We start from the raw sequence: 23541 nt of genomic DNA on the forward strand, positions 1-23541 counted from the left end.
AGGGCCATTCAAATGTACTTCTAACTCCACCCTCTCTCCTTCCTGACTGTAGGACTTAAACTGTTTTTGCCACACTTTGAGAATTTGGTTATACTGTTCTTGTGTGTGTTTGTCTCCCCAGAAAGATTATGAACTCCAGGAGGACAAGGGCAAATCTTTTCAATTTCTTACCTTGTGTAACAAAATAAATACTCATCAAAATAAGATGCCCTTCCCTTGACCTTGCCCACTCTGCCTCTTTTGCAAGCTCAGTGACCATCCACCCCGTCCACTCCTCCTCCTCTTGTTACTTTGGGTCTGTTCCCAGAAACTTGGAAACACTCTCCTAACTTTAGTCTCTTCAATTCCTTTCCACCAACATGGTTAGGCAATTTTTATTCATTGAGAATTGGTCTGGAATCAAAGTGAATGGAAAATAGCTTGGCCATTGAAGTCAGCTTATAGTCAGGTGGAAGGGACAGACACAAGTGATTTCATGAGAATGTGAGAATGCCATGGTGTGCTGTGCCTGGGTGCTGCAGGATGTAACCCCACTAGGAGTTCAGGGAAAGTCTCCTGGAGACAATGCCAACTCCAATGCGGAATTCTTAAGCTTGAGTTAGGGTGGGAGACTGAGGCCAGATGATAATGAAAGACATTCAGAAAGAGGTGATGAGGATGTGTAATTGTTCAGCAGATTTTCTGAACACCTTCCCTGTAATAGGCCCAGAAAGTCTACTCTTGGCTTCAAAGCATTTCCTGACATGGGGGAAGACATTTAAATAGTCCAGTGGTGACTACATGGGTTGGGATACAGAGCAGTGGGCTCAAAGCCATTGTGTAAGAGGAGACTCAAATGCCATCAAAATTACCCTCAGAGGGTAGCACCTGTGGCTCAAGGAGTAGGGCGCTGGTTCCATATGCCGGAGGTGGCAGGTTCAAACCTAGCCCCAGCCAAAAAAACCAAAAAAAAAAAAAAAAAATTACCCTCAGAAAACTGAAATTGCCAGGTTCTGAGTTCTTAGAGCAATGTTTTTCAACCTTTTCTTAAATCTCACGGCACACTTGAACCTATAATTAAACTTCCATGGCACACTTAAATTATGTTCAACAACAACAACAACAAAAAAGAGTAAAAAAAAAAGAACATACTTGGCTCCGCGCCTGTAGCTCAAGCAGCTAAGGCACCAACCACATACACCAGAGCTGGCAGGTTCGAATCCAGCCTGGGCCTGCCAAACAACAATGACAACTACAACCAAAAAATAGCCAATAGGTGTTGTGGGGGGTGCCTGTAGGCCCAGCTACTTGGGAGGCTGAGGCAAGAGAATCACTTAAGCCCAGGAGTTGGAGGTCGCTGTGAGCTGTGACGTCACTGTACTCTACCGAGGGCGACAGCTTGGGGCTCTGTCAAAAAAAAAAAAAAAAGAAAAGAAAAACATACTCAACTGTGCTTTGCACTTCTTTCAAAAATAATCTAATTAATGATCTTTAAAAATGTTTGCAGCACACCTAAGATTCTCTCATGGCACACTTGTGTGCCACGGCATACCAGTTGAAAATCACTGCCTTAAAGGCTCTTAAGATACAATTTAATTTTTGTTTCTCTTGATTCTTTGGCCCTGTCTATCCTCTGTTTCCCTGGTCAATGAAGGACAAAGTTTATTTTTAGGAAGAAGAAGGATCGGGAATAAATAAGAGAGTTTTCTCTCATGATTTTTCTTCAAAATTTCATTTAAATGGGGCAGCGCCTGTGGCTCAGTCGGTAAGGCGTTGGCCCCATATACCGATGGTGGCGGGTTCAAACCCGGCCCTGGCCGAACTGCAACAAAAAAATAGCCGGGTGTTGTGGCGGGCACCTGTGGTCCCAGCTACTTAGGAGCTGAGGCAAGAGAATCGTTTAAGCCCAGGAGTTGGAGGTTGCTGTGAACTATGTGACGCCACGGTACTCTACCAAGGGCAATAAAGTGAAACTCTGTCTCTACAAAAAAAAAAAAAATTTTTCATTTAAACGTGTATATACTGAGGTCCCATTATATATGTGTGAGACGAGGGGTGGTGACCTGCAAGGAGCACAGCCAGCAAGTGCAATGCTGAGCCCCCTTTCTCAAGCAGGGCTTCTCAAACCTGACCATGCCCACAGCTCCTCTGGGCGTCTTGGTCAGAAGCAGATTGTGATTCAGGAGGCCTGGGGGAGAGTGAGAGAATTGGAATTTCTACCAAGCTGATGCCCATCTAACCCCAGCAATGGTGGTCTTCAGACCTCAGTTTGAGAACCATGGAGCAAAGAATGGACAGACTTTGGGATGGGGTTGACATTCCAGACAGAGGGTGAGTGGAAGTTGCCTATGTTCTAAGTGGGGGCACAAAGTGGAAGAAGAGTGAAAAGATGGGGTCCATTTAGGATTTTGAGAAGTGGTAGGGAAGGTCATGTTATAAGAGCAGATGCCTACAGGGGACAAGGAAATGGGCTGAATGTATTCTTCCTTCATAGAGACACTTTACATACTAAGCCTGAAGAAGCATTCTTCATTCACTCCAGAAATAGTTCTTAACGATTCTCAGAATACACAGTCCTTTTGACCTGTTTTCTGTTTCTCCATTTTTGATTAAAAAAAAAAAAACCTAGTTATAAGAAATAGTTCCCTCGCAGCAGGGCAAGTCAGTGACCATCAGCAGCTGACACTTGGCCTCTGTGTGGGGGTGGGGTGGGAAGGAGGCTCAAGCATGCTGGCTCAGCTCCAGCTGTTGGTCTCCGTGCAGGACCTTAGGCTCAGAGAGTCCCCCAAAGAAGCCAGAAATCTCAAATTGTTTGTGTGCAACATACCAATGTAAAAATATTGGGCACTAATTCAAAAATGTCTCCAACCCGGGGAGAGCTAAACAGTTCAAGTCTACAAGGCAAATTTGGCCAGTGGGCGGTTCATTGCTGGCTAAAGGGGCTTGAAGATGGGGTTGGGGGGCAGCCAGGCCTCCTTTTAGCTAGATTCCGACAGCAACAATATCAGGGATGGCTTAAGAGGAAGGGGCTAGCAGCTGGAAGAAGGAGGCTTTTGCTAACCTGGGCTAGAAAGTACAGCCAGCCCTCCACATCCGTGGGTTCTGCATCTGTGGATTCAGCCAACTGCAAATTTAACTAAATGAAGATCAAAAATATTTGGGAGAAAACAGGGGAAGTTGCATCTGTTCTGAACATGTACAGAATTTTTTCTTGTCATTATTCCCTAAACAATACCGTTTACATCGCATTTGCATTGAGTTAGGTATTACAAGTAATCTAGAGATAACTTAAAGTATATGCAAGAATATACTTTGCATATGTCTGGAGGTTATATGCAAATTTTACATAAGGGACTTGAACATCAATGACTTTGGTATTGTGGGATTCTGGGAACAGCCCACTGTAGAAAGTGAGGAATGCCTACAGCATACTCTGAGGTGACCAAAACAGGGAAGATCCAGGACTTAGGAATGGCTCCATGGGAGGATGAGGGGAACAGGCTCTCCGGGTTGACCCTGCCAGTTTCTATCGTGGGACACTAGTGGCTGCTAGTGACATCCCCGAGTATTGAATACAGGAGAGAAGCCTGTGTGAGGGGAAGGTTCTGGACAAGCAGAGATTACGTGCCTCTGGTCAGCCAGCAGGCTACAGGCCACAGGAATGTGAAGTCTGAAGTCAGAGGACAGGCAAAGGTTAGTTGGTTTCTGAAACACAAATTTGGTCAAGTTATTGTCTCCTTAGAATCTTCTAATGGCTTCCTGTTGTTTAAATAGAAAGTTAAGCCTCCTCCTCCTGGTAAACAAAGCCTTGGATCTGTCCCTGCCAGCCTCCCTGTGCCACACCCAACACAAAAACCTGCTCCCTGATCCTGCTGGGTTCCTGGTCTCAGTTCCTGGAATAAACTGTGCCTTTGTTCCTGCTAGACCTTGCGCCTGAAATGCCCTTCTAGCCCATCCCTTTTTATGTCTGGAAAATTCCTGTTCCTTTTAGGCTCCAACATCTCTGCTCTGAAGTCTTCTCTGACCCTGCCAAGCATATGAGATCACGCCCTTCTGTGTACCATCCTGAACTTTTGTGGGCTTGTTTGTACTGCCCGCCAGTCCCTTCGGAGGGTGTTTGCCTGTCTGTAAACTCTTCGAAGGCAGAGACCACGTGCTGATTAACTTTGAACCACCAGTTCATCTAGCACAGCATTCTCAACCTGTGGGTTGCGACCCACAGGAACTGTATTAAAAGGGTTGCGGCATTAGGAAGGTTGAGAACCACTGATCTAGCATATAATAGACACTCATTTAGGATTTAAAGAATGAATAAGTACTCCTTTGGGGGGCCTAAACTGCAAGGCTGGTTCTAGAGGGAATGCTTCTTACTTCCCAGGGGTCCTGCAGCCCCTTCTCTCCTGACAGCTAAAGGACAGTATGAGGCCGGGGTGCTGACCTCACCTTTCTTCTTTCTTTGCAGCTGGGGTATGGCCGTCAATGTGTACTCCACATCCGTGACCAGCGAAAATCTGAGTCGCCATGATATGCTTGCATGGGTCAATGACTCCCTGCACCTCAATTATACCAAGATAGAACAGCTCTGTTCAGGTAGGAGGCTGGGGATAGGGAAAGTCTCCCTGCTAGAGGGAAAAGAAGAGAAGGCAGGATTGCCGAGCAGTCACAGCAGTCATGTGTCACTTCATGAGGGGGCTAATTCAAGTAATGTGTCATTAGGTGATTTCATCATTGTGGGAACATCACAAAGGGTGCTTACACAAACTTCAAAACCTCAGTGGAAGCCGGGCGTGGTGGCTCACGCCTGTAATCCCAGCACTGTGGGAGGCTGAGGAGGGAGAATCACTTGAGCGCAGGAGTTTGAGACTCGCCTGAGCGACAGTGAGACCCCGACTCGTGAAAAAAAAAAAAAACAAAACCTCAGTGGAGTGGCCTGCTACCCACCTAGGTTACAGCCCATTGCTCCTAGGCTACAAACCTGTACAGCAGATTACTGTACTGAATACTGTAGGCAATTCTGTAACATAGTGGTATGTGTGTATCTCACCATATCTAAACATACAATATTATAGTCTCATGGGACCACAGTCATACCTGAGGTCCATCATTGACTGAAACATTATACAGTGCCTGACCATAGCTTATAATTAAGATTAAGAAGGAGAGCTGGAGGGCGGTGCCTGTGGCTCAGTTGGTAAGGCGCCGGCCCCATATACCAAGGGTGGCGGGTTCAAACCCGGCCCCGGCCAAACTGCAACCAAAAAATAGCCGGGCGTTGTGGCGGTCGCCTGTAGTTCCAGCTACTCGGGAGGCTGAGGCAAAAGAATCGCTTAAGTCCAGGAGTTGAAGGTTGCTGTGAGCTGTGTGATGCCACGGCACTCTACCGAGGGCCATAAAGTGAGACTCTGTCTCTACAAAAAAAAAAAAAAAAAGAAGGCGAGCTGGAGACCCTGAACTAGTCAAACTGTTCGGAGTAGATGTCAGGACATGCAGAGAAAAGTGAAGCATGAGAGAGGCACAATGAAAGGTGTGGTGTGGAGCTGAGAGCCAGGACAGGCAGCAAAGTCACAGGTTAGCAGCCTGGTCTGGTCTAGCCACTCTGGGTCCAACTCTTCTGGTCCAATTCTGCACAAGTTGCTACACCTCCCTAGGCCTCAGTTTTCCCATACATGAGATGGAGATAATATCACCAACTAACTAGCATTGCTGTTAGGATTACCCTAAATATATGCAGTGTTTGTATGAGGCTGGAATATGATAGTTCCATTAAATAGTCATTGCTTTTATTCTTGGAAAGGTAAGGGAATTCTGGCCATGTCTATCCTAAAAATAGGACTGGCCCCAGCCCCAGGACAAAAAGAGAGAAGAGGAGACCAGGTTTTGGGGAGGAGACCAGCTGAGGGCCTTAGGAAGTGAAAGAGAGCAGCCCAGCAGAAAAAGACCACAACACCCTCTAAGCCATCATGCCTCTCCACAGGGGCAGCCTACTGCCAGTTCATGGACATGCTCTTCCCTGGCTGTGTGCACTTGAGGAAGGTGAAGTTCCAGGCCAAACTAGAGCATGAATATATCCACAACTTCAAGGTTCTGCAAGCAGCTTTCAAGAAGATGGGTGTTGACAAAGTAGGTGCCTGCATTCCTGGGGACCCTCAGGAGCTGTATGACTCTAGGGAAGAAGATGGCCCACCATCCAGGGCCACAGGGGCTGCTGGAATCATTCTAGTGCTCAAGCCTCTCTCCACCTCCCGACTCTCCAGAGGGAACGTGTTCCCCCAGCTCAAGGCACAGTGGAAAATCCCTAGCACTTGACATCCCATCATGACAGTAACATTCCTTTCCCTTACTCCCCTCCAAACTGTCTCCATCCCAGACATCGAGGCTCTGTGTGCTGCTCTTATGAAGTTCCATCTCTCTGTAGGGCCCAAGAAAAGTCTCTTTGCTCACTGTCCTGCCTTGACACCCAGAGGGCTGTGGGTCCTGAGCCCCAGCCCACAGACAGGCACCAGAAGCAAGGGACATCTCCCCACGGTTCTTCCTGTGCCTATGGGAAAGGGATGTCTGCATCCAGGGCTGGGCACCAGCCTACTTACTGTGCTGGTGCCACGGGAGGGGGGCCGGTGAGAAGGTAGAGGACGCTGCAGCCCAGGGGCTAGCTTTCCTGAGAGCAGCAGCCTCTCATGAAGGAAGGCGGCCCTTCAGCAGCAGGTGGCTAAAGTGCTCTGCTTGTGTGGTCTATTTCAGATCATTCCTGTAGAGAAATTAGTGAAAGGAAAATTCCAAGATAATTTTGAGTTTATTCAGTGGTTTAAGAAATTCTTTGACGCAAACTATGATGGAAAGGATTACAACCCTCTGCTGGCGCGGCAGGGCCAGGACGTAGCGCCACCTCCTAACCCAGGTGATCAGATCTTCAACAAATCCAAGAAACTCATTGGCACAGCAGGTAATGTGCCCGAGCCGGGGGAGGGAGTGTGGGGGGCCGGGCCGGCAGGGCTATACAGCCAGGAGTGCCCCCTGGGCCACCGGCCCGGCCCTGCCAGCCTGGAGGAGACTGTTATCACGGAGTTCAGATGACGCCGCCTGCTGCCCACTTAGACTCTGGGAGCGACAATAGGGGGTGAAAGGGCTCCAAAAAATTGGTCTAAGAAGGGAGCCACCAGCACCAGCGATGGTGACAGCTCATAGCAGGAGGCCCAGGGGACTTCATTTCATAGCATGAGCTAACTCATTTGCCTCCAGATGGTGGGGCAGTAAGGCAGCATGGTTTCTCCATTTGGGTCTATCCAAGCCAGAGGCCTGGTGCCAGCACCACAGCCCCATCTTGCCCTGGCCCATTGGATGCTCAGGGGCAGGAATTTACTAAGCTGGATCATGCCTCCCCCCATTCCCAAACCCCACAGCTACATCCTCAATGGATGAGTCTCTAAAAATAAGGCTTTGTATGGGTCCTAGAAGGGAAAGGAGAGTTGCAGCCCCAGCCTGCGTCGGACCCCGTCATAGCAGAGCCACCTCCTCCATCTGCACTGCTGTCCCGCCTGGGCCCACCCTGCGCACCTGCTTGCTTTGTGTTAGACTGGCCTGCTCTGTGTAGGGAGGTGCAGGTGCTAGAGAGCAAGTAGCCTCAGCATGCAGACTGTGCTGGGAAGGAGCTCCGGGCCCTGATTTTGCCACCACTGCATAGATACCCGGTCCAGCCAACAGAGGGCAACAGAGCCCATCCTGAGACAGGGGCTGAGAGGGGAGGGGCCAGGTTTCTTGTACATCCTCCAGTAAGGAGACTCAGGTCATTCCAGGAAGGGTGGCTTCAGGCTGGGGCTTCTGTTAGGAAAGACCATGCACAAGCTGCTTTTCATCAGGCTTTGGCTGTTGGTACAAGAGGGCCATGAACCCTTCTAGCCCTACTTCCTCAAATTCGCTGTCCCTGTTTCTCTCTCCCTCAGGCCCAACACTTCACACCTTCTTCTAGTTTGCTATAGTTCCTGCTCTCTCAGGCTTACCAAAGGGCTGCCTAGCTGCTGTAGCGTCCCATGTGGCCAAGGCTTGAGGCCTAGGTGGAGATGCCCTTCCTGAGTGGCTGATGCCCTTCCTGGGAGGGGTGGGGATGAGAGTGCCTGCCTGTCGCATGGGCCTGCAGTCCTTCCACCAGGCTCTCTCCTGCTATGTGCACTGTGGTCTCATGTGGCCTCATCTGACTCTTCCCTGGGCAGTTCCGCAGAGGACATCCCCTACAGGCCCCAAAAACATGCAGACCTCTGGCCGACTGAGCAATGTGGCCCCACCCTGCATCCTCCGGAAGAATCCCCCATCAGCCCGGAACGGAGGCCATGAAACTGATGCCCAAATTCTTGAACTCAACCAACAGGTGAGTGGGATGGGTAAGAGTAGCTCAGATAGCCCTGCCACAAAAGCTAGACCCTAGGGTGTCTGTGGAGACAAGAAGAGTGTGAGGCAGGGAACTCTGGCTTGAGCACTGCCTTCTCCCCAAGCAGCTATTGGACTTAAAGCTGACTGTGGATGGGCTAGAGAAAGAGCGTGACTTCTACTTCAGCAAACTTCGTGACATTGAGCTCATCTGCCAGGAACATGAAAGTGAAAACAGCCCTGTCATCTCAGGCATTATCAGCATTCTCTATGCCACTGAGGTAAGCTCGCCTTTCACCTGCTAGCATCTTAGGCCCACTGGACATTCTGGCCTGGCCCTAAGACCAGAAGCATGATAGGACCAGAAGGGACCTTGGAGAACATTTACTGATGAGGGGAGAGAGATGAAATCACAAGCCCAGGGTCACATAGCATCATTAACAGAAAAAGTTGGACTAGAACTCTGGGCTCCTGGGCTCTGGGCCCCTTGCTCCTCTGCTTCCTATAGAACCTGAAACCTTAGCCTGGCCTGCCTGGCCCACTGCTTCCCTCTCCCTTCCCACCCTCCAGGAAGGATTTGCACCCCCTGAAGATGATGAGATTGAAGAACACCAACAAGAAGACCAGGACGAGTACTGAGGGCAGTTCTGGCCCTGGCTGACTGCACAGCTTCCCGTGCCTCCCCTCCCTGACCCCCACATTATAATCCTTTCCTTACAACCAGGTCGGCCGGGTGCTCTGTGTCAGTGCCGCAGCATGGGGGGGCTGGGTGAGAGGGGATTGGGGAGATAGAGCCCGTGAGCGGGCAGAGGCCCGTCCTTGTCCTCGAGTGGCACTGGCCCAGCAGGCGGGATCCCTGCCCACTCCCCACCCCTATTTATTTCCGTTGTCTCTATGCTGTGTTGGCCAACACTTCCCAGGGTGCTGCTGCCACCCACCCCAGCCAGCCACCTGCTCCCCAACAGCCAGCAGCTATATATTTGACAAAGTCATTGGTATATTTTTACTTACTGGATTTTCCTTGCACTTTACCTGTTCTTTTCTAGGGCTGACAGCACAGGCTTGGAGCAGTGTGCCTGGCTTGGCTTCCCTTCCCCCATGGCTGGGGGCTGGGGCAGGACTCACCAATTTTTATTTATTTTATCTTTTGACTTCCCAGTAGTTGAGGGGAAGGCTGATGTCAGATGAGGGAGTGGGGGCTGAGGAGGTGGTGCTGTAGGCCCTGGGGTCAAGGAGAAAAGAGGGAGCATGTGAGGGAAGGAAATGACCTCCTGGCACCAGGCTCCCCCACCCAAGGCCCCTGCCCCTAGGGCCAAAGCCCAGCACTGTCCCAAGGCCCCCAGCCTCTCCCTCCCGCAGCCTGGTTTACATCACACAGTCTCTGCCTGGACCCTACAGTACGTCTGCCTCCCACCCGCCCCTCCCCACCCCTGCCCCTCAGGCACCAGCCTGCATACGTGTTCACTTTTATTTAAATAAACTTGTGTGGTAAAAGTCCACTCCATATCTCCCTGCACTGAGCCACAGCCTGGGTCTCAGTGCTCTCTGCCTCTTGTACACCCTCTCTCAAGGTGACAATATGCAGCACAGCCTTGTCAGCCTCTCCCAGGCCCAGATCCTGAGCTGGTCCTATCTCCCAACACTGGTGACAGAGCTCTAGGGAAAGGTAGGGAGGGAGTTCCAACTCCCAATCTCTGAGGAGGAAAAATCCTTGGGGCCATGGCCATGGTGAAGGGCAGCCCAGTAAAGTGGCTGTGGGTAACAGGGTAGCCTGGCCAACAGGACCTTCATTTCAGCCTCCTTTGGGCCAGTTGGACTGCATGTTGTTCCCACCCCTAGTGATACAGCTGGGGACAAGGGCTCATGTGACAGACCTGGGGGAAGGTTATAATGAACAAGCAGCTCTCAGCGCTGAAGCCCAGAAGGACAGCAGTGTCTAAGTAATCACATCGATAGAACAAGCTCCCATGGCAACAGGGAATCAGGAACCCTCCCATGTCATCCACACAGCCCCATTCCTGGGGTGTACCTGATTAAGGGCCATAATGAACAATGTTCTGGAAGCCCAGCAGGGACCAGGAATGCTAAAATGGACATGAAGCCTTGGGGTCACCTAGGCCAGCCCCTTATTTACTGAGGAAGAGTCCAAGACCCATGTGTATGACTCTGTCAAGGTACTAGAAACCTGGACTTGAATTCAGACCTCTTGACTCAAGATTCAGTGTTCACCCCCAAAGACCATGAAAATATGACCTTCACTGTGTTCCTGTAGCTTCAGAGTGTTCCATCCAGCTCTGATAGATGTTTCCTCACTGTCCTGAGTGTGACCAAGATGTAGTTGGGGCTTTTCTGCAGCCCCACACCATTGGCCCTCCTTTGAGACCACATCCATTTTTCTGATGACTCCAGATACGGGCTTACATAAGTGATTTCTATCTGCTCATTCCTTATTCATTCCTCCTCCTCCTTTTGAATAGATACTTCTGGACTTACTCTCTGTTTTTCTCCTCCAAAAAGTTCCTTGCTTGCTTTTACTTCTCTTGATGATTTTTAACTCCCTTGCCTAATTTTTAAAAGTTTTCCCTCCATCTTTCTAGGCAGGTACTGTAAAAGGATAAGGGAATTATTCTTCATTGCCCAGTATTCATCTTCAGGTCAAGACCTCACCCTGATCATACAGTGTGTGTGGTATGTAGATAATGCCTCCCCTCAAAGATATCCACATCATAACCCCTGAACTACATGAGGTTACATGGCAAAGGGGAATGAAGGCAGCTAGTCAGCTAACATTAAAGTGGAGAGAGTATCCTGGACTATCCAGATGGATCCAATGTAATCACAAGGGTCCCTAAGATTAGAAGAGCAAGGCTGAAGAGGTCAGAGATAGATAGGAGTCTATGAGACATGAAATGCAGTCTCTGGAAGCTGGGAAAGGCAGAGAAATAGAGTCTCTCTTAGAGCCTTAAGAAAGGAACACAAACTTACAGATGACTTGATTTTATCCCAGTAAGACCTGTGTCAGACTTCTGCCCTCCAGAACTGTAAGATAAATTTATGTTGTTTTAAGACATTAAATTTGTAGCAATTTGTCTCAGTAGCAATAGAAGAGTAATACAGTGGGATGGTGCTTCAGTGAGCTCACCTTCTTGTCCCCACATTAAACACCCACCTGTCCTCCTTTTTTTGAGACAGAGTTTCAAGCTGTTACCCTCAGTAGAGTGCTGTGGCATCACAGCTCACAGCAACCTCAGACTCTTGGGCTTAAGTGATTCTCTTGCCTCAGCCTCCCAAGTAGCTGGAACTACAGGCACCTGCCACAATGCCCAGATATTTTTTGGTTGTAGTTGTCATTGTTTGGCAAGCGCCAGCTCTGGTGTATGTGGCTGGCACCCTAGCCACTTGGGCTACAGGTGCCACGCCCCACCTGTCCTCCTTGATCCAGTATCTTTTGGGTCTTCAAGCCCCAAAGATGAGGGACCTACCCAAGCCCACCTCCATGGCTAGTGCCTAAGGCTGCTCTTTGAACATCTAGAGTTCAGGGATATAAAGCTTCTTACTGCCTCTTCCTAGTACCTCATACTAAGTGTATTTGTCCTCTGGAACACTTAAGATTGTAAACTGTAATCTTCTGTTTAGACTTTTGCCTCCCACACAGGCTTCAAGATCCTCATAAGCAAGTGAGATATAACCCAGCTGTACCTTGCACCGAGCCTGACACAGAGAAGGTACTTAGGAAATGCTGGATGAGGAAATGAATGACTTCTATCCCCTAGGTGCCAAGTTACAACTGATAACCTGCCAGACTATTCCAGTGAAAAAGAAAAAAGTCTTTCCCCTGCTTCTATGTGTCTCCACCTAGCAGCCCCCTCCTTTGACTGTATGGAAAGTCAGTTCTGTTTCTCTTCCAAAAATGGTCAGTCTCTTCTGTGATCAGACACGTGACAGAGAAGGGATCAAACAAAGAAAGGATATTGTTGGTCTCTGAGTAGAAATCTGAAAAGTGAATTGATTAATGATCAGCTCCAATATGGTTCTTGTCAAAAGCCCTCCATCTCAGAACTGCCTAATACAAACTTAGCCATGGTCAGAGCCAGAGAACAGACAGAAGGAGGCAGAAAAAGCTGCTTTTCTCCTACCTCTCGCCTTCCTCACTTCCTAATCCATCCTTCACACAGCCTCATTTACCTTTCCAAAACAGTGGATCATGCCACCCTTCCTCTGGCTTCCCAGGGCCTGAAGGATAATGTCCAGATTTGGCAGGCAAAGAAGGCCTTTGGGATACGGACTCAGATTCCTTTCCAACCTCCAAAATCCCATTAAGCATTGTCACATTGGACTACTTCCAGTTTACCACTCTCTAGGCGTTTGTTTAAATCAGTGTTTTCCAAACTTTTTTTTTAATCTCAGGGCACACTTGAACCTGTAGTTAAACTTCCATGACACACTTAAATTATGTTGATAAAAAAAAAGTTTAAAAAAAAAGAATGTACTACTGTGCTTTGAACTTCTTTAGAAAATAATTTAGGGTGGCGCCTATGGCTCAAAGGAGTGGGGCACCAGCCCCATATACTGGAGGTGGTGGGTTCAAAACCAACCCCTGCCAAAAGAAAAACATACTGCCAGAAAAAATAATAATTTAATTAATGATCTTTAACATTTTTCATGGCACAGCTAAGATCCTGTCATGGTGTGCTGTGGCACACTGATTGAAAATCACTGGTTTAGATCAACAAATCCGGCTCAGCACCCGTAGCTCAGTGGTTATAGCTCCAGCCACATACACCAGGGCTGGCGGGTCCTAACCCGGCTTGTGCTAGCTAAACAACAATGACAACAACAACAACGACGACAACAACAACAACAAAAAACAGCTGGGCGTTGTGGCAGGCACCGGTAGTCCTGGCTACTTGGTAGGCTGAGGCAAGAGAATCACTTGAGTCCAAGACTTTGAGGTTCTGCTCCACCTCCTGCCCCTTTCTTCCACCCCTCAATGTTGCCTTTTCCCTCAAGTTCCATCCTCTTCCTTTTTCTTTGGCAATAGATTTGTATAGCCCATTAAACCCAAAGTTTAATCTCTAGTCATGGCACTCTACTGAGGGTGACATAATGAGACTTTGTCTCAATAAATAATTAACAAATAAACAGATCCACACAACTGATGTATTCCCTCCAACTCTGATCCCCAACCAATGACACAATTGTATTGCTTAGGACCCAGCTCAACTGCTTCTCCTTCAGGAAGCCTTCTCCAATGTCCTTCCTAAAGAATTCATCTCTTTCTCAGCTGTTCATCCTGTAGGATTTTCTTACTATAATACCTCAGAATGGCAGATAGGAAATCTCATTCTCATACATGCAATAGCGTGTTTGTTTATTTAAGACAGAGTCTCACTTTGTCACCCTTGGTAGAGTGTCGTGGTGTCATAGCTCACAGCAACCTCAAACTCTTAGACTCAAGTGATCCTCTTCCCTCAGTCTCCCAAGTAGCTGAGACTACAGGTGCCCAACACCATGCCTGACTCTCTCTCTCTCTCTCTCCCTGGTCTCAAATTCCTGAGCTCAAGCGATCCACTCGCCTCAGCCTCCCAGAGTGCTAGGATTACAGGCATGAGCTTCTGTGCCTGGCCCAGCACATTTCCTTAATTGTGATAAATCACTTTCATTTCACCTTCCCTCATAATCTGCTAGGATGCTTCAAGGTTCTGAGGTCTCACATCCTACTTAAAACATGGGGGGAGGCCCTCCACATGGATGTCTGAGCGGTACCTGTGTGGTTCCTCAGGTCTGGGGCTCTCCACTGCTACTCTGACACATCTGGAACTTGCCATCGACTCTTGTGATGGGAGACAGCTGGATTTTTCCCATTGCCTGAAAGGGGAAATCCGGCCTTGGCTGTCCCAGATCCCCAGACTTTTCTCCACCTCTCATTGCAACTCTGCACGGCTCCACCTCCTGCCCCTTCTCCCACCTGCCCAACACCGCCTTTTCCCTCAAGTTCTATCCTCTTCCTTATTCTTTGGCTATAGATTTGTATAGCCCGTTAAACCCAAAGTTTAATCACTAGCAACAGAAAATCTAGCACATTCCTAGAAGGAAGAAAGCATTTAATCTTTAAATTCTCTTGACAGGTGTGGAAGGCTACTTCCTTTCCTTCTAGCATTACTAGAAAAGAAAGCAAAATGGAAACAGTTCTACCAAGTCACTCAATGAAGTGGTCTTCACCTGGGCGCTCAATAAAAGTTTTCGGAACGCAATCTCCTCTCGACCCTGCTTCTTGGTCTGGGCAGAGGAGGTTGCTGCGGGCAGCCTCTGCCCCACCCACTCCTCTCGCGGCGAGCCTGACAGCGCCGAGAGACTACAAGTCCCAGGGTGCCTTGCGGCGGGCGCCGCGCGCGGTCCTGCAAGGAGACGTGGCAGAGTGCTGCTCCCGCGCCGGACCGGAACCGGGAGGTGGCCAGGACGGAGGGCTCGGAGCCATGGCGGCTAGGACGGCGGGTGGGGGTCGCTGGGAGGTAGTGAAGAAGGGCCGGCGGCCTGGGGCTGGCGGCGGTGGTCGAGGCGGCGGCGGGGACCGCCGGGCCCTCGGGGAGGCGAATGGAATGTGGAAATACGACCTGACCTGTGAGTAACCACCCGGCGCCGCCGCCGATCCCGGGCCCGGCCGGACAGGGTAGCTGCGAGCAACTCCCAGAGCCCAGGAGGTCAGAACACCGCCCAGCTCTCCGAGCGCGAGCTCGCAGGCTGACCCCCGAGCGCCACCCTTGCTCTCTTTGGAGCCTCACAAGAGGCAAGCAGCGCAAGGGAGGGTTGCCGTCCTCACTTCGCAGATAAGTAAACTGAGGCCGGTGACTTTTGACAGCTTGTGCAGGATCATGTGACGGTGGGACCAGGATTCCGCTCCTTAGACTCTCAGTTCACTACACACAAGCCTCCCAGCTGTCCCGGGCCCTCTCTGGTCTCTCTGGGCAGGTGTCTGAGTGCTGGGAAGAGGCATCCTGGATCATTATACACTGTGCTCCCCTCCTTAAGTAACCAGCAGGTGGGGTTGGAGACTGGTATGGACAGGCCCAGCTGGGAGGAATGACCACCACACATTCACCAGCCACTAGGTATTACTCTAGGTGGCACCTGTCTCCTCACAGTGTCCCAGAGAAGTAGGGAAAGCTTTCCACTTGATTATAGGATTGGCATGTCTGAATTAAGAGGCATTGGGGTAGAACCAAGATGGGAAAAGCCTGTCTTCCCAGACGAGTAGCCCTACCAAAGAAACCAGTTCTCTGCATCCCACCCCTCTACTAGTTCCCATATGCTCGGATTTGTCTAATAAAAAAAACTGCCCCATTTCTATGAAAGAACCCATGGACTCAAGAGCTGTAATGATGAAAAGAAGCAGCCAGGAGGACTCCCTGCCCTGCTCCTTAAGCAGTCCAGCAAGAAGGGGTTTTAAGGCATGCTCCTCCGTGCAGATGAATTAGGGGACAGTGTGGGGAAAGGGACCACTGTTACTGTGAGGCCCCCAGGGACTCAAGTGTGGCCCCCCTTTCTCTTCTTGTCTTCACTCAGCCCCAATCCAGACCACAAGCACCCTTTATGAGCGGGGTTTTGAGAAAATCATGAAGCGGCAGAATAAGGAACAGGTTCCACCCCTTGCTGTAGAGCCTAAGAAACTAGGGAACAAGAAGCAGCCAAAGAAGGTGGCATCTCTCACCAACCAAAACCAGAAGCAAGGCCGGTTCCGCAGCCTGGAGGAAGCGCTGAAAGCTGTAAGTGTGCCTAGTCTTCAGGCAAGGCAAGAAGGGGGGCTTGAGATTCAGAGAGGATGAAAAGAGGGCAAGAGGGACAGGTACCTGAGGAACCTGTGGGATTTGGAACCTTTTGGGATTTGAGAGGAGTTTTTCCAGAAAAGATGAAAACCCCAAGGGAAGAGAATGTTTGCATCTAGAAGAGAAAGGAAATGGGAAGTTTATATGGAAACATAGATTGGCGAAAGGAAAGCCTTAAAAACCCAGGAACACTAGGGAGGAGATAGAGAAACTGGTCATAGTTCCTGTCCCATGGAAGCAGTGATCTTTTGTGTTCTGTCTTCCTGTTTTTCCCCTTGAACATGTAAACAGCCTAAGAGGGTAGGGCCTTCAGATCAGCATTCTCAGTTATCCTATTCCATACTTAATAAAGATCTGGATATAGCAAAACTGCAGTATTCCACATACTTATGCTTAAAAACAGAAATCCTTCTTCCTACCATCACCTAGTTCAACCATTTCCCACTCCTAACCTATTTCCTTACCCCTCACTCACAACTCACTATGGTGGGGGTGGGATGTCCCCGACAGCTGGATGTGGCAGCCCTGCAGAAGGAACTGGACAAGAGCCAGAGTGTGTTCTCTGGGAACCCATCTGTGTGGTTGAAGGACCTGGCCAGCTATCTCAATTACAAGCTACAAGCTCCTCTAAGTGAACCCACACTGAGCCAGCATACTCATGGTAAGTCTTCCTAACTCCCCCAGGCTCAGACAAGTTTAAGAAAAGTCTAAAGCGGCTATGTGTTAATCATAAAGCCCAGTGCCCCCACTGTTCTGATTTACATGGGTGATTTGAGCTATTTTCAGATCATCATGGCTGTGAATGTTTCTGGGCTTCACTGGGAGATGGAGGATGCCAGTGTCAGTGCAGGGATCTCTGCCTCCACTTGCATTCTCAGGGAGAGCACCAGAATTCTCAAAGCTGGCAGGATGTCTGGTCTAGCATTCATGTGGAGGCCCATGGCCCCAGATTATCCCTACAGCCTGGTGAGCCGTGAGCTGCGTGGGATCATCCGAGGACTACTGGCGAAGGCAGCAGGTTCTCTGGAGCTCTTTTTTGATCACTGTTTATTCACCATGCTGCAAGAACTAGATAAGACACCAGGTGAGAGGGGCCTGTGTGAGACAACCATCTTGGGAGCCTACTCCTTTTTCGTACTTTCAGCATAACTGAGTGGTTCTCTTTCCAGTAGGCAAATGTGCTAATCTTCCCCAAAAAAGGGAGGAGGAAATTAGGATTCGCTGGGCCAAGGCTTTGGACTCACCACTGACAAAAGGGAGATTTTAGGATTAGGATGCCAAGTAGTTGAGTAGGTCTGAGAACATGTATCTTCCTCTTCAGGGGAGTCACTACATGGTTATCGCATCTGTATCCAGGCCATTCTGCAAGACAGGCCCAAGATTGCCACTGCAAACCTGGGCAAGGTGAGCTCTGGGTAGTGGAGACACCAAGAAGCTAGGACTGGGGAGGCCGGGCAGTTACAGGACAGTGGAAAACACTGTAAGACTAGTTATAATAGGTAATACTATTAGCACTTACTGTGTGTCTGCTTTGGATATATATGAGGTAGGTACTACTATTATTTCCATTTTATCGATGGAAAGATCGAGCCACAGCAAGGTTCAGTAACTTTCTTAGGGTCAGTTAACCAGTAAATGACAGAGTATAGGAGAAACCTATGCTCAGAATCACCTCAACATGCTGCAGCCTGCCCCTTCTCTCCCTGTTGACATCTCCCCACCTTGCTTTGGGGACTCCTGTTTTTTTGTTCTATCCCAACCTGCCTTCCACATTGGTCTTCTCAGTTCCTGGAACTACTGAGGTCCCACCAGAGCCGATCAGCAAAGTGTCTGACCATCATGTGGGCCCTGGGCCAAGCAGGTTTTGCCAACCTCACCGAGGGGCTAAAAGGTAACAAGGAAGTGAGCAAGAAAGAGGGATGCACTTGGAGCCAAGATGCTCCTATTCGATGTCCCCCACGGGTACCAGCCTGACCTTTGTCTCCACAGTGTGGCTGGGGATCATGCTGCCTGTGCTGGGTATCAAGTCTCTGTCTCCCTTTGCCATTGCTTACCTGGATCGACTGCTCCTGTGAGTAATGGGGGGGACAACAAGGGGAAGGCTCAGGGTGTCTACAAATGGCTGTTTCAGCAAAATAGGATGCTGTGATCCTGGTCTCTGTAGGTATGAGGAAAATCAGGACCAGCCCCTCCCACCTCAAAATGTGATGGTGAGGAAGGGAAAGGAGGGAGTCATTGAGGGCTGGTGTGGGTGGAGTTTATGCCCTTTCTCCTAGATGTTGGCTTAGCTGGGGTCGTGGCCACAACAGCTGGCCTGGGGGATAGTCTCCAGCAAGCCCGTGTGTTCCTTCCCCTGCAGGATGCATCCCAACCTCACCAAGGGCTTTGGCATAATTGGCCCCAAGGACTTCTTCCCACTTCTGGACTTTGCCTATATGCCCAACAACTCCCTGACACCGAGGTAGGACTGCTGTGGGCATACCTGCTATGAAGGGATCCCAGTGCCAAGGTCAGGACCAGGCAGTATATTCCTGTCCCTTTTTTCCCAGCCACCCTGGCTCTGAGATTCATTAGCTGGAAATTCATGGGTGGGTTTCAAGGGATCAGCGAACCCTTGGAGTTCTGTGGACCACTGGGTATGATTGGCATGTGGGCATTTTCTTCGTGGGAGGGTCTGTGGCTTTCAACAGATTTTTCAAGGCATCTCTGAATAAAAAGATGTGGAGCCATTGCAAGGCCCTCAGTGACTCTACCCCTCAGGCAGGGCATAGACTCTGAAGCAAGCAAAAGGCTCATGTCACATGGAGCTGTGGCTCCATTTACTATGCCTGCTGTCCTCTCTTACCCAGCCTACAGGACCAGCTGTGTCAGCTCTACCCCCGACTGAAGGTGCTAGCATTTGGAGCAAAGCCGGACTCCACCCTGCACACCTATTTCCCTTCTTTCCTGTCCAGAACCACCCGCAGCTGTCCCCCTGAGATGAAGAAAGAGGTGAAGAAAGGGAGGTTTCTTTCCCTTTCCTAGGGGTCAGCTGAAGTGGTTTCTGTTACCTTCTTGGATCCCATTTCCTCAGCCTGTCCTGAGCCCTCTTCTGACAGCCACCTGCCCCACTCACTTGCACTCTGTCCTCAGAACAATGGACCAGAAAGGTGTGGATTGTATCCTATGCCCTATCACTTGAGATTCACAATCTTTGAGCTCAAAGCTCTAGTTAGGAAGCCCCAGCCTCCTCCTTTACAGACTCTCAGAGAACTTTCTGGAGTCTTGATACTGTTTTCATCACTTAAGGTGGACATGTTGTCTGGGTGGCCTCCCTTAGGGGAGGAGGCTGACTTTTCAACACTCCCTCCCTCCAACCAGCCTCATGGCCCAGCTGTCTCCCCTTTTGTCCCCCTGTGCAGCTCCTGGGCAGTCTGACCGAGTGCCTGACTGTGAACCCCCTCAGTGCCAGCGTCTGGAGACAACTGTACCCCAAGCACCTGTCAGAGTCCAGGCAGGTGGGGGTGGGGGATTGCCTGCCTCGGATCTACCCAAAGGACCTTCCCAGTCCATAGCTGGGCCTGTCCTTGTGCTAGATGCTCAAGGGGAACAGGGTCTTTGTTCTGCAGACTCATGTCTCTCAGGTTGAGTGGGAATGTTGCCGGCTGGCATGGTGTCTAGGAAGGCTGTTCTATAGGTGTGTGGGTGGGTCTTTCAGCCTAAAGGAGCCAGGACAGGATTATGGGCGGGGTCAAGCCAGCGCCTAAATGAGAGGGGTATGCTTTCCCCACAGCCTGCTGCTGGAGCACCTGCTTAGCTCCTGGGAGCAGATTCCCAAGAAGGTAAGGAGCTGGGAGGATATAGCAGGCTGAGCCTGGGCTCTGGGTTTGTGTCCCTCTTGTCCTCCCTTCCCTAAGGACATACTGTGCTGGTACACTTGGCATGGATAATGAAGCAAGAGGGAGACTCAGGATTCTCTCATGGGTTAGATATTATGTTCTCAACTCAGACCTTTCTTATCCTATAGGTGCAGAAGTCTTTGCAAGAAACATTTCAGTCTTTTAAACTTACCAACCAGGAGCTGCTAAGGAAAGGCAACTGTAACAACCAGGATGTCATCACTTGTGATGTGGCCTGCAAGGTGCTGGCACCCAGCCCTCTCCAACCCACACACTATCCTGCATCTTTGCCTCAGCACATCCTGGCTTGGGCCTGTATCACATTCCTGTTCCACCTGTCTGTGGAGCCCCCCACTGCCTCCAGGATAATGTGAGGGCTTGATGTTCTTCCTGGAAGGCCTGGCTTGAAGTATGACTTCCAAGGTCAGGGACCAGCCCCTCTTCCTTCTGACCACATATTTCTTCTCTCCTCAGGGCCTATTGCAGCAGGCACGAGGCCCCCGGCTGCCCTGGGCACGGCTACTGCTATTGCTACTGGTCTTTGCCATAGGTTTCCTGTGCCATGACCTCCGGTCACACAGCTCTTTCCAGGGTAAGCAGTGACTGGCAAACAAGGAAGACAGGATGGTCGTGGGGCAAGTGCTAGGTAGAGCACCTACCCAACACACACCTTTGTCTTAGTGAGCTCTCGTACTGCAGAATAAACACTTTGCAGACAGATTTTTCTGTCCACGAATAAGACATTATCACTCAAGATTGAATTTATACTTTGCATTTTACAAATGCTTGCGTGTGTGTCATTTGAATAGGTGTTAATCTCCTTTTAACTCCTATGGAAACTGAGGCTTAGAAAAATTTAGCACTTCCTAGTTTTAGGTCGCAGCTAGTAAGTAGGTCAGACCCTCAACCGTAGGCTTCCTGATGCCCGAGCCAAGGGCTCCACCTGGTGGCCCCATTCCTGTTCACTGGCCCAGGAGAAGGGTTCAGCCCCCAACCCTGGGTGCCTCCTGCAAGCATGCTCTAGAGCAGACTGGAGCCAGCTCTTCGACCTGTGAGCACACAGAGTTCTGTCCCACTGTCTTAGTGTCTGCCTGGGTCCCCATAGTGTCTGTCACCCCATTCCTGGCCCATCTCATCTCCCAGCTCACCAGAGGCCCCCTTTACTCAGCCTCCCTGACCAGCCGGTTCCTTCAATCATCTGGTTTCTTGCCTGCTAACCAGCAACTGTGTGCTAAGCTCTACTTCTACAGCCTGCAAGCCTACAGGTGAGCTCCTCCCAGGAGGGCGGGGAGAGGAGAGGTGTGAAAGCGAAGGCTTAGGTGTCAGGGAGGTGGCCGGGGCAGGGATTGACAGCAGGAAGTGCTTGTGTTCGCCTTTCCCATGGCCTACCTTTCCCCAGTTCTTTGGGAGCCAAGCTGGCCTAAAGAAACTCAGCACCCTCTTCTCTACCTTCTGTCTCCTACAGCTGGGTAGAGGAGACATTGCCAGCCTGGGGCTCCTCCCTGCTCGCCATGGTACATCCCAGCTTGCAGATGGCCTGGGCTCACACCAACACCATAGTCAATTTCCTTTCTACCCACTGTGCCTCCTACCTTGCCTGGTTTGGCAGTAGCCTCACTAGCCTCTCTCAGAGGGTAAGCCAAAGACAGAGTCAGAGAAGGGCCTGTATTCCCAGGGACAGAATTCTTGGGAAGGGGCATCCCCACACAGACTGGGTCCTAAGGACCAGGATGCATTCTCCTGGGTACCCTGACCCCATCCATTCTCCATGGTCCAGTTGCAGATCCAGCTCCCTGATGTCCTGAACCAGCTGCTGCATTATCTGAGGGACTTACTCCTATTTCTCTATCAGAACATGCTGCTACCATTGTGGCATCTGCTACTTGAGACCCTGGCCTGGGCCCAGGAGCACTGCCATGAGGCATGCAGGTGAAACCTTCACCCAGGGCTCCAGCAGGATCCCCAGTGGCCCCACTCCTGCCCTTCACTCATCCCTGGGTACTCTGCCCCTCTCACAACTTGAAGCCTTGTGAGTTGACACCACTGCACACACGTACACCAGAAAATGTTTGGCTTTCTTTCCAGAGGTGAGGTGACCTGGGACTGCGTGAAAACACAGCTTAGCCGCGCTGCCTGCTGGACTTGGCTCTGCCTGCAGGACATCACAGTGGCTTTCTTGGACTGGGCACTGACCATGATATCCCAGCAGTAGGCCCTACCTCCCTGGCCACTGATTTCTGCGTGGGCATGTCATCAGACCCTGCTGGGGATGGAGGGTGGCAGTTCTGCATAGGGTCTTTTTTACTTGGTGCCTGAGTTCTATCTCTTAGGCAAGTGGCCAGTCACCTCTGCCCCGGTTCTTCTGTGTGTGATAGAGACTGGACCCAGTGGCCTCTCAGCCTCCTACCCAGATTCCACTGTCCGGCCTTGTTGCACACAGCTCCCAGCTCTGTCCTTAGGCTGGCAGCCTCTCACAAGTCCTCTCTCCAACACCCTGTATCTGACTTCTGAATCCCCAAGCAGCTGATGGCCAAAAAGAAGAATGTCTACATTCATCTGACAAATGATTCCTGCTTCCAGACTACCAACCTGATGCCTGAGTCAAGGGCTCCACCTGGTTACACCTATAGCCACTGCAGGAAAAGGAAAGGGACTCCAGAAGAATCTAGCACCGCACTAGGCAACAGCAGCTTCACTTCTACCCACAGTCTGGATTTGGCTGTCAATGGACATGCAGGCCGGGTGGAAATGCCTCTTGGCACCTCACCTCAAAACAGCCAATGTGGACCCTTTGAGGCTCTTCACTGCCCCTTCTGTCATAGTCTTTCCCCAGCTTTCCATTCCCCTTTGTGCTGGGGGGCTCTGCCCCAAGGTTCAGCTCCTCTCCACTGCCCACACGTCTGTCCTAGACAGCACAGCCCAGGTAGTTGTGTGCTTGGGCTAGGGAACCTGCCGTCTGCCTGTTGAGATGAGATTCCGCATATGGTTCTTGTGTATGCCCATTGGACAGAATAAAGGACACAGATTTGACTTCCACATTCCCTTCTGCATTCTCATATGGACATTCCCAGGGGTAAACCATTGGGCCCCTGCTCTCCTGGGCATTGTAGCCAGTGGCTGTAATTGAGCTTGGGGGAAAGTCCACATCCATCATTCTAAAGTTTGGCCTGTTGGGGGTTCTGGACACTCCTTCTCTCGCTCCTCTAATGATTTTGTTTTGTCACTGTGATTCATGTCCCATGGTTTGCCATGTGCTTGGAAAAGCAGGGGAGTATCTCCTAAGGGAGTTCTTGGCCAGTGATCAGGGGGTGTCCTTTCCTTGCCAGGACCTTAATTTATTGGTTTGTTTTTAGAAGGCAGTGAGTGAATGATTTAGATTCTAAGAAACGTGAACCAGGGTTTATCACCACAGTCTGTTTTTATTTTCAGTAGGAGACTAATAAGTCATAACTGCTGGTTTTTCAGATCTCACCTCCAGGTTCTTTCCTTGAATGTTTCCAATC

General features: G+C 50.2%; 2 protein-coding genes across 4 annotated transcripts in view; both read left to right on the plus strand.

The window, feature by feature from the left end:
- The window catches only part of MAPRE3 (microtubule associated protein RP/EB family member 3), a 59070-nt gene extending 49237 nt beyond the window's left edge, over positions 1-9833 (plus strand). Inside the window, exons 2-7 of one of the 2 annotated variants that reach the window (XM_053588679.1) lie at positions 4442-4569; positions 5954-6099; positions 6718-6919; positions 8184-8338; positions 8466-8618; positions 8908-9833. In XM_053588679.1, coding sequence (XP_053444654.1) covers positions 4449-4569; positions 5954-6099; positions 6718-6919; positions 8184-8338; positions 8466-8618; positions 8908-8976 — 846 coding nt within the window. In that variant the 5' untranslated portion in view covers positions 4442-4448 and the 3' untranslated portion in view covers positions 8977-9833. The remainder of the gene's footprint in view (positions 1-4441; positions 4570-5953; positions 6100-6717; positions 6920-8183; positions 8339-8465; positions 8619-8907) is intronic. The other variant, XM_053588680.1, reaches the window with a different exon arrangement.
- A 4887-nt stretch (positions 9834-14720) lies between these two features.
- On the plus strand, positions 14721-23074 carry TMEM214 (transmembrane protein 214). 2 transcript variants are annotated; one of them, XM_053588563.1, is made up of 17 exons: positions 14722-14958; positions 15901-16100; positions 16671-16821; positions 17110-17244; positions 17482-17564; positions 17946-18051; positions 18150-18231; positions 18520-18621; positions 19010-19151; positions 19562-19653; positions 19933-19981; positions 20167-20280; positions 20513-20630; positions 21207-21303; positions 21504-21672; positions 21816-21967; positions 22124-23074. In XM_053588563.1, the coding sequence occupies exons 1-17, from the start codon at positions 14814-14816 to the stop codon at positions 22248-22250; spliced, it is 2064 nt and encodes a 687-aa protein (XP_053444538.1). In that variant the 5' UTR covers positions 14722-14813; the 3' UTR covers positions 22251-23074. The 2 variants fall into 2 exon arrangements, with proteins under 2 accessions (XP_053444539.1, XP_053444538.1); XM_053588564.1 differs by lacking the exons at positions 21816-21967; positions 22124-23074 and having other exon boundaries at positions 14721-14958; positions 21182-21303; positions 21504-21636.
- Positions 23075-23541: the final 467 nt, after the last annotated feature.

The sequence above is a fragment of the Nycticebus coucang genome, chromosome 4 (assembly GCF_027406575.1).
Source record: "Nycticebus coucang isolate mNycCou1 chromosome 4, mNycCou1.pri, whole genome shotgun sequence".
NCBI classification, from domain to species: Eukaryota; Metazoa; Chordata; class Mammalia; order Primates; family Lorisidae; genus Nycticebus; species Nycticebus coucang.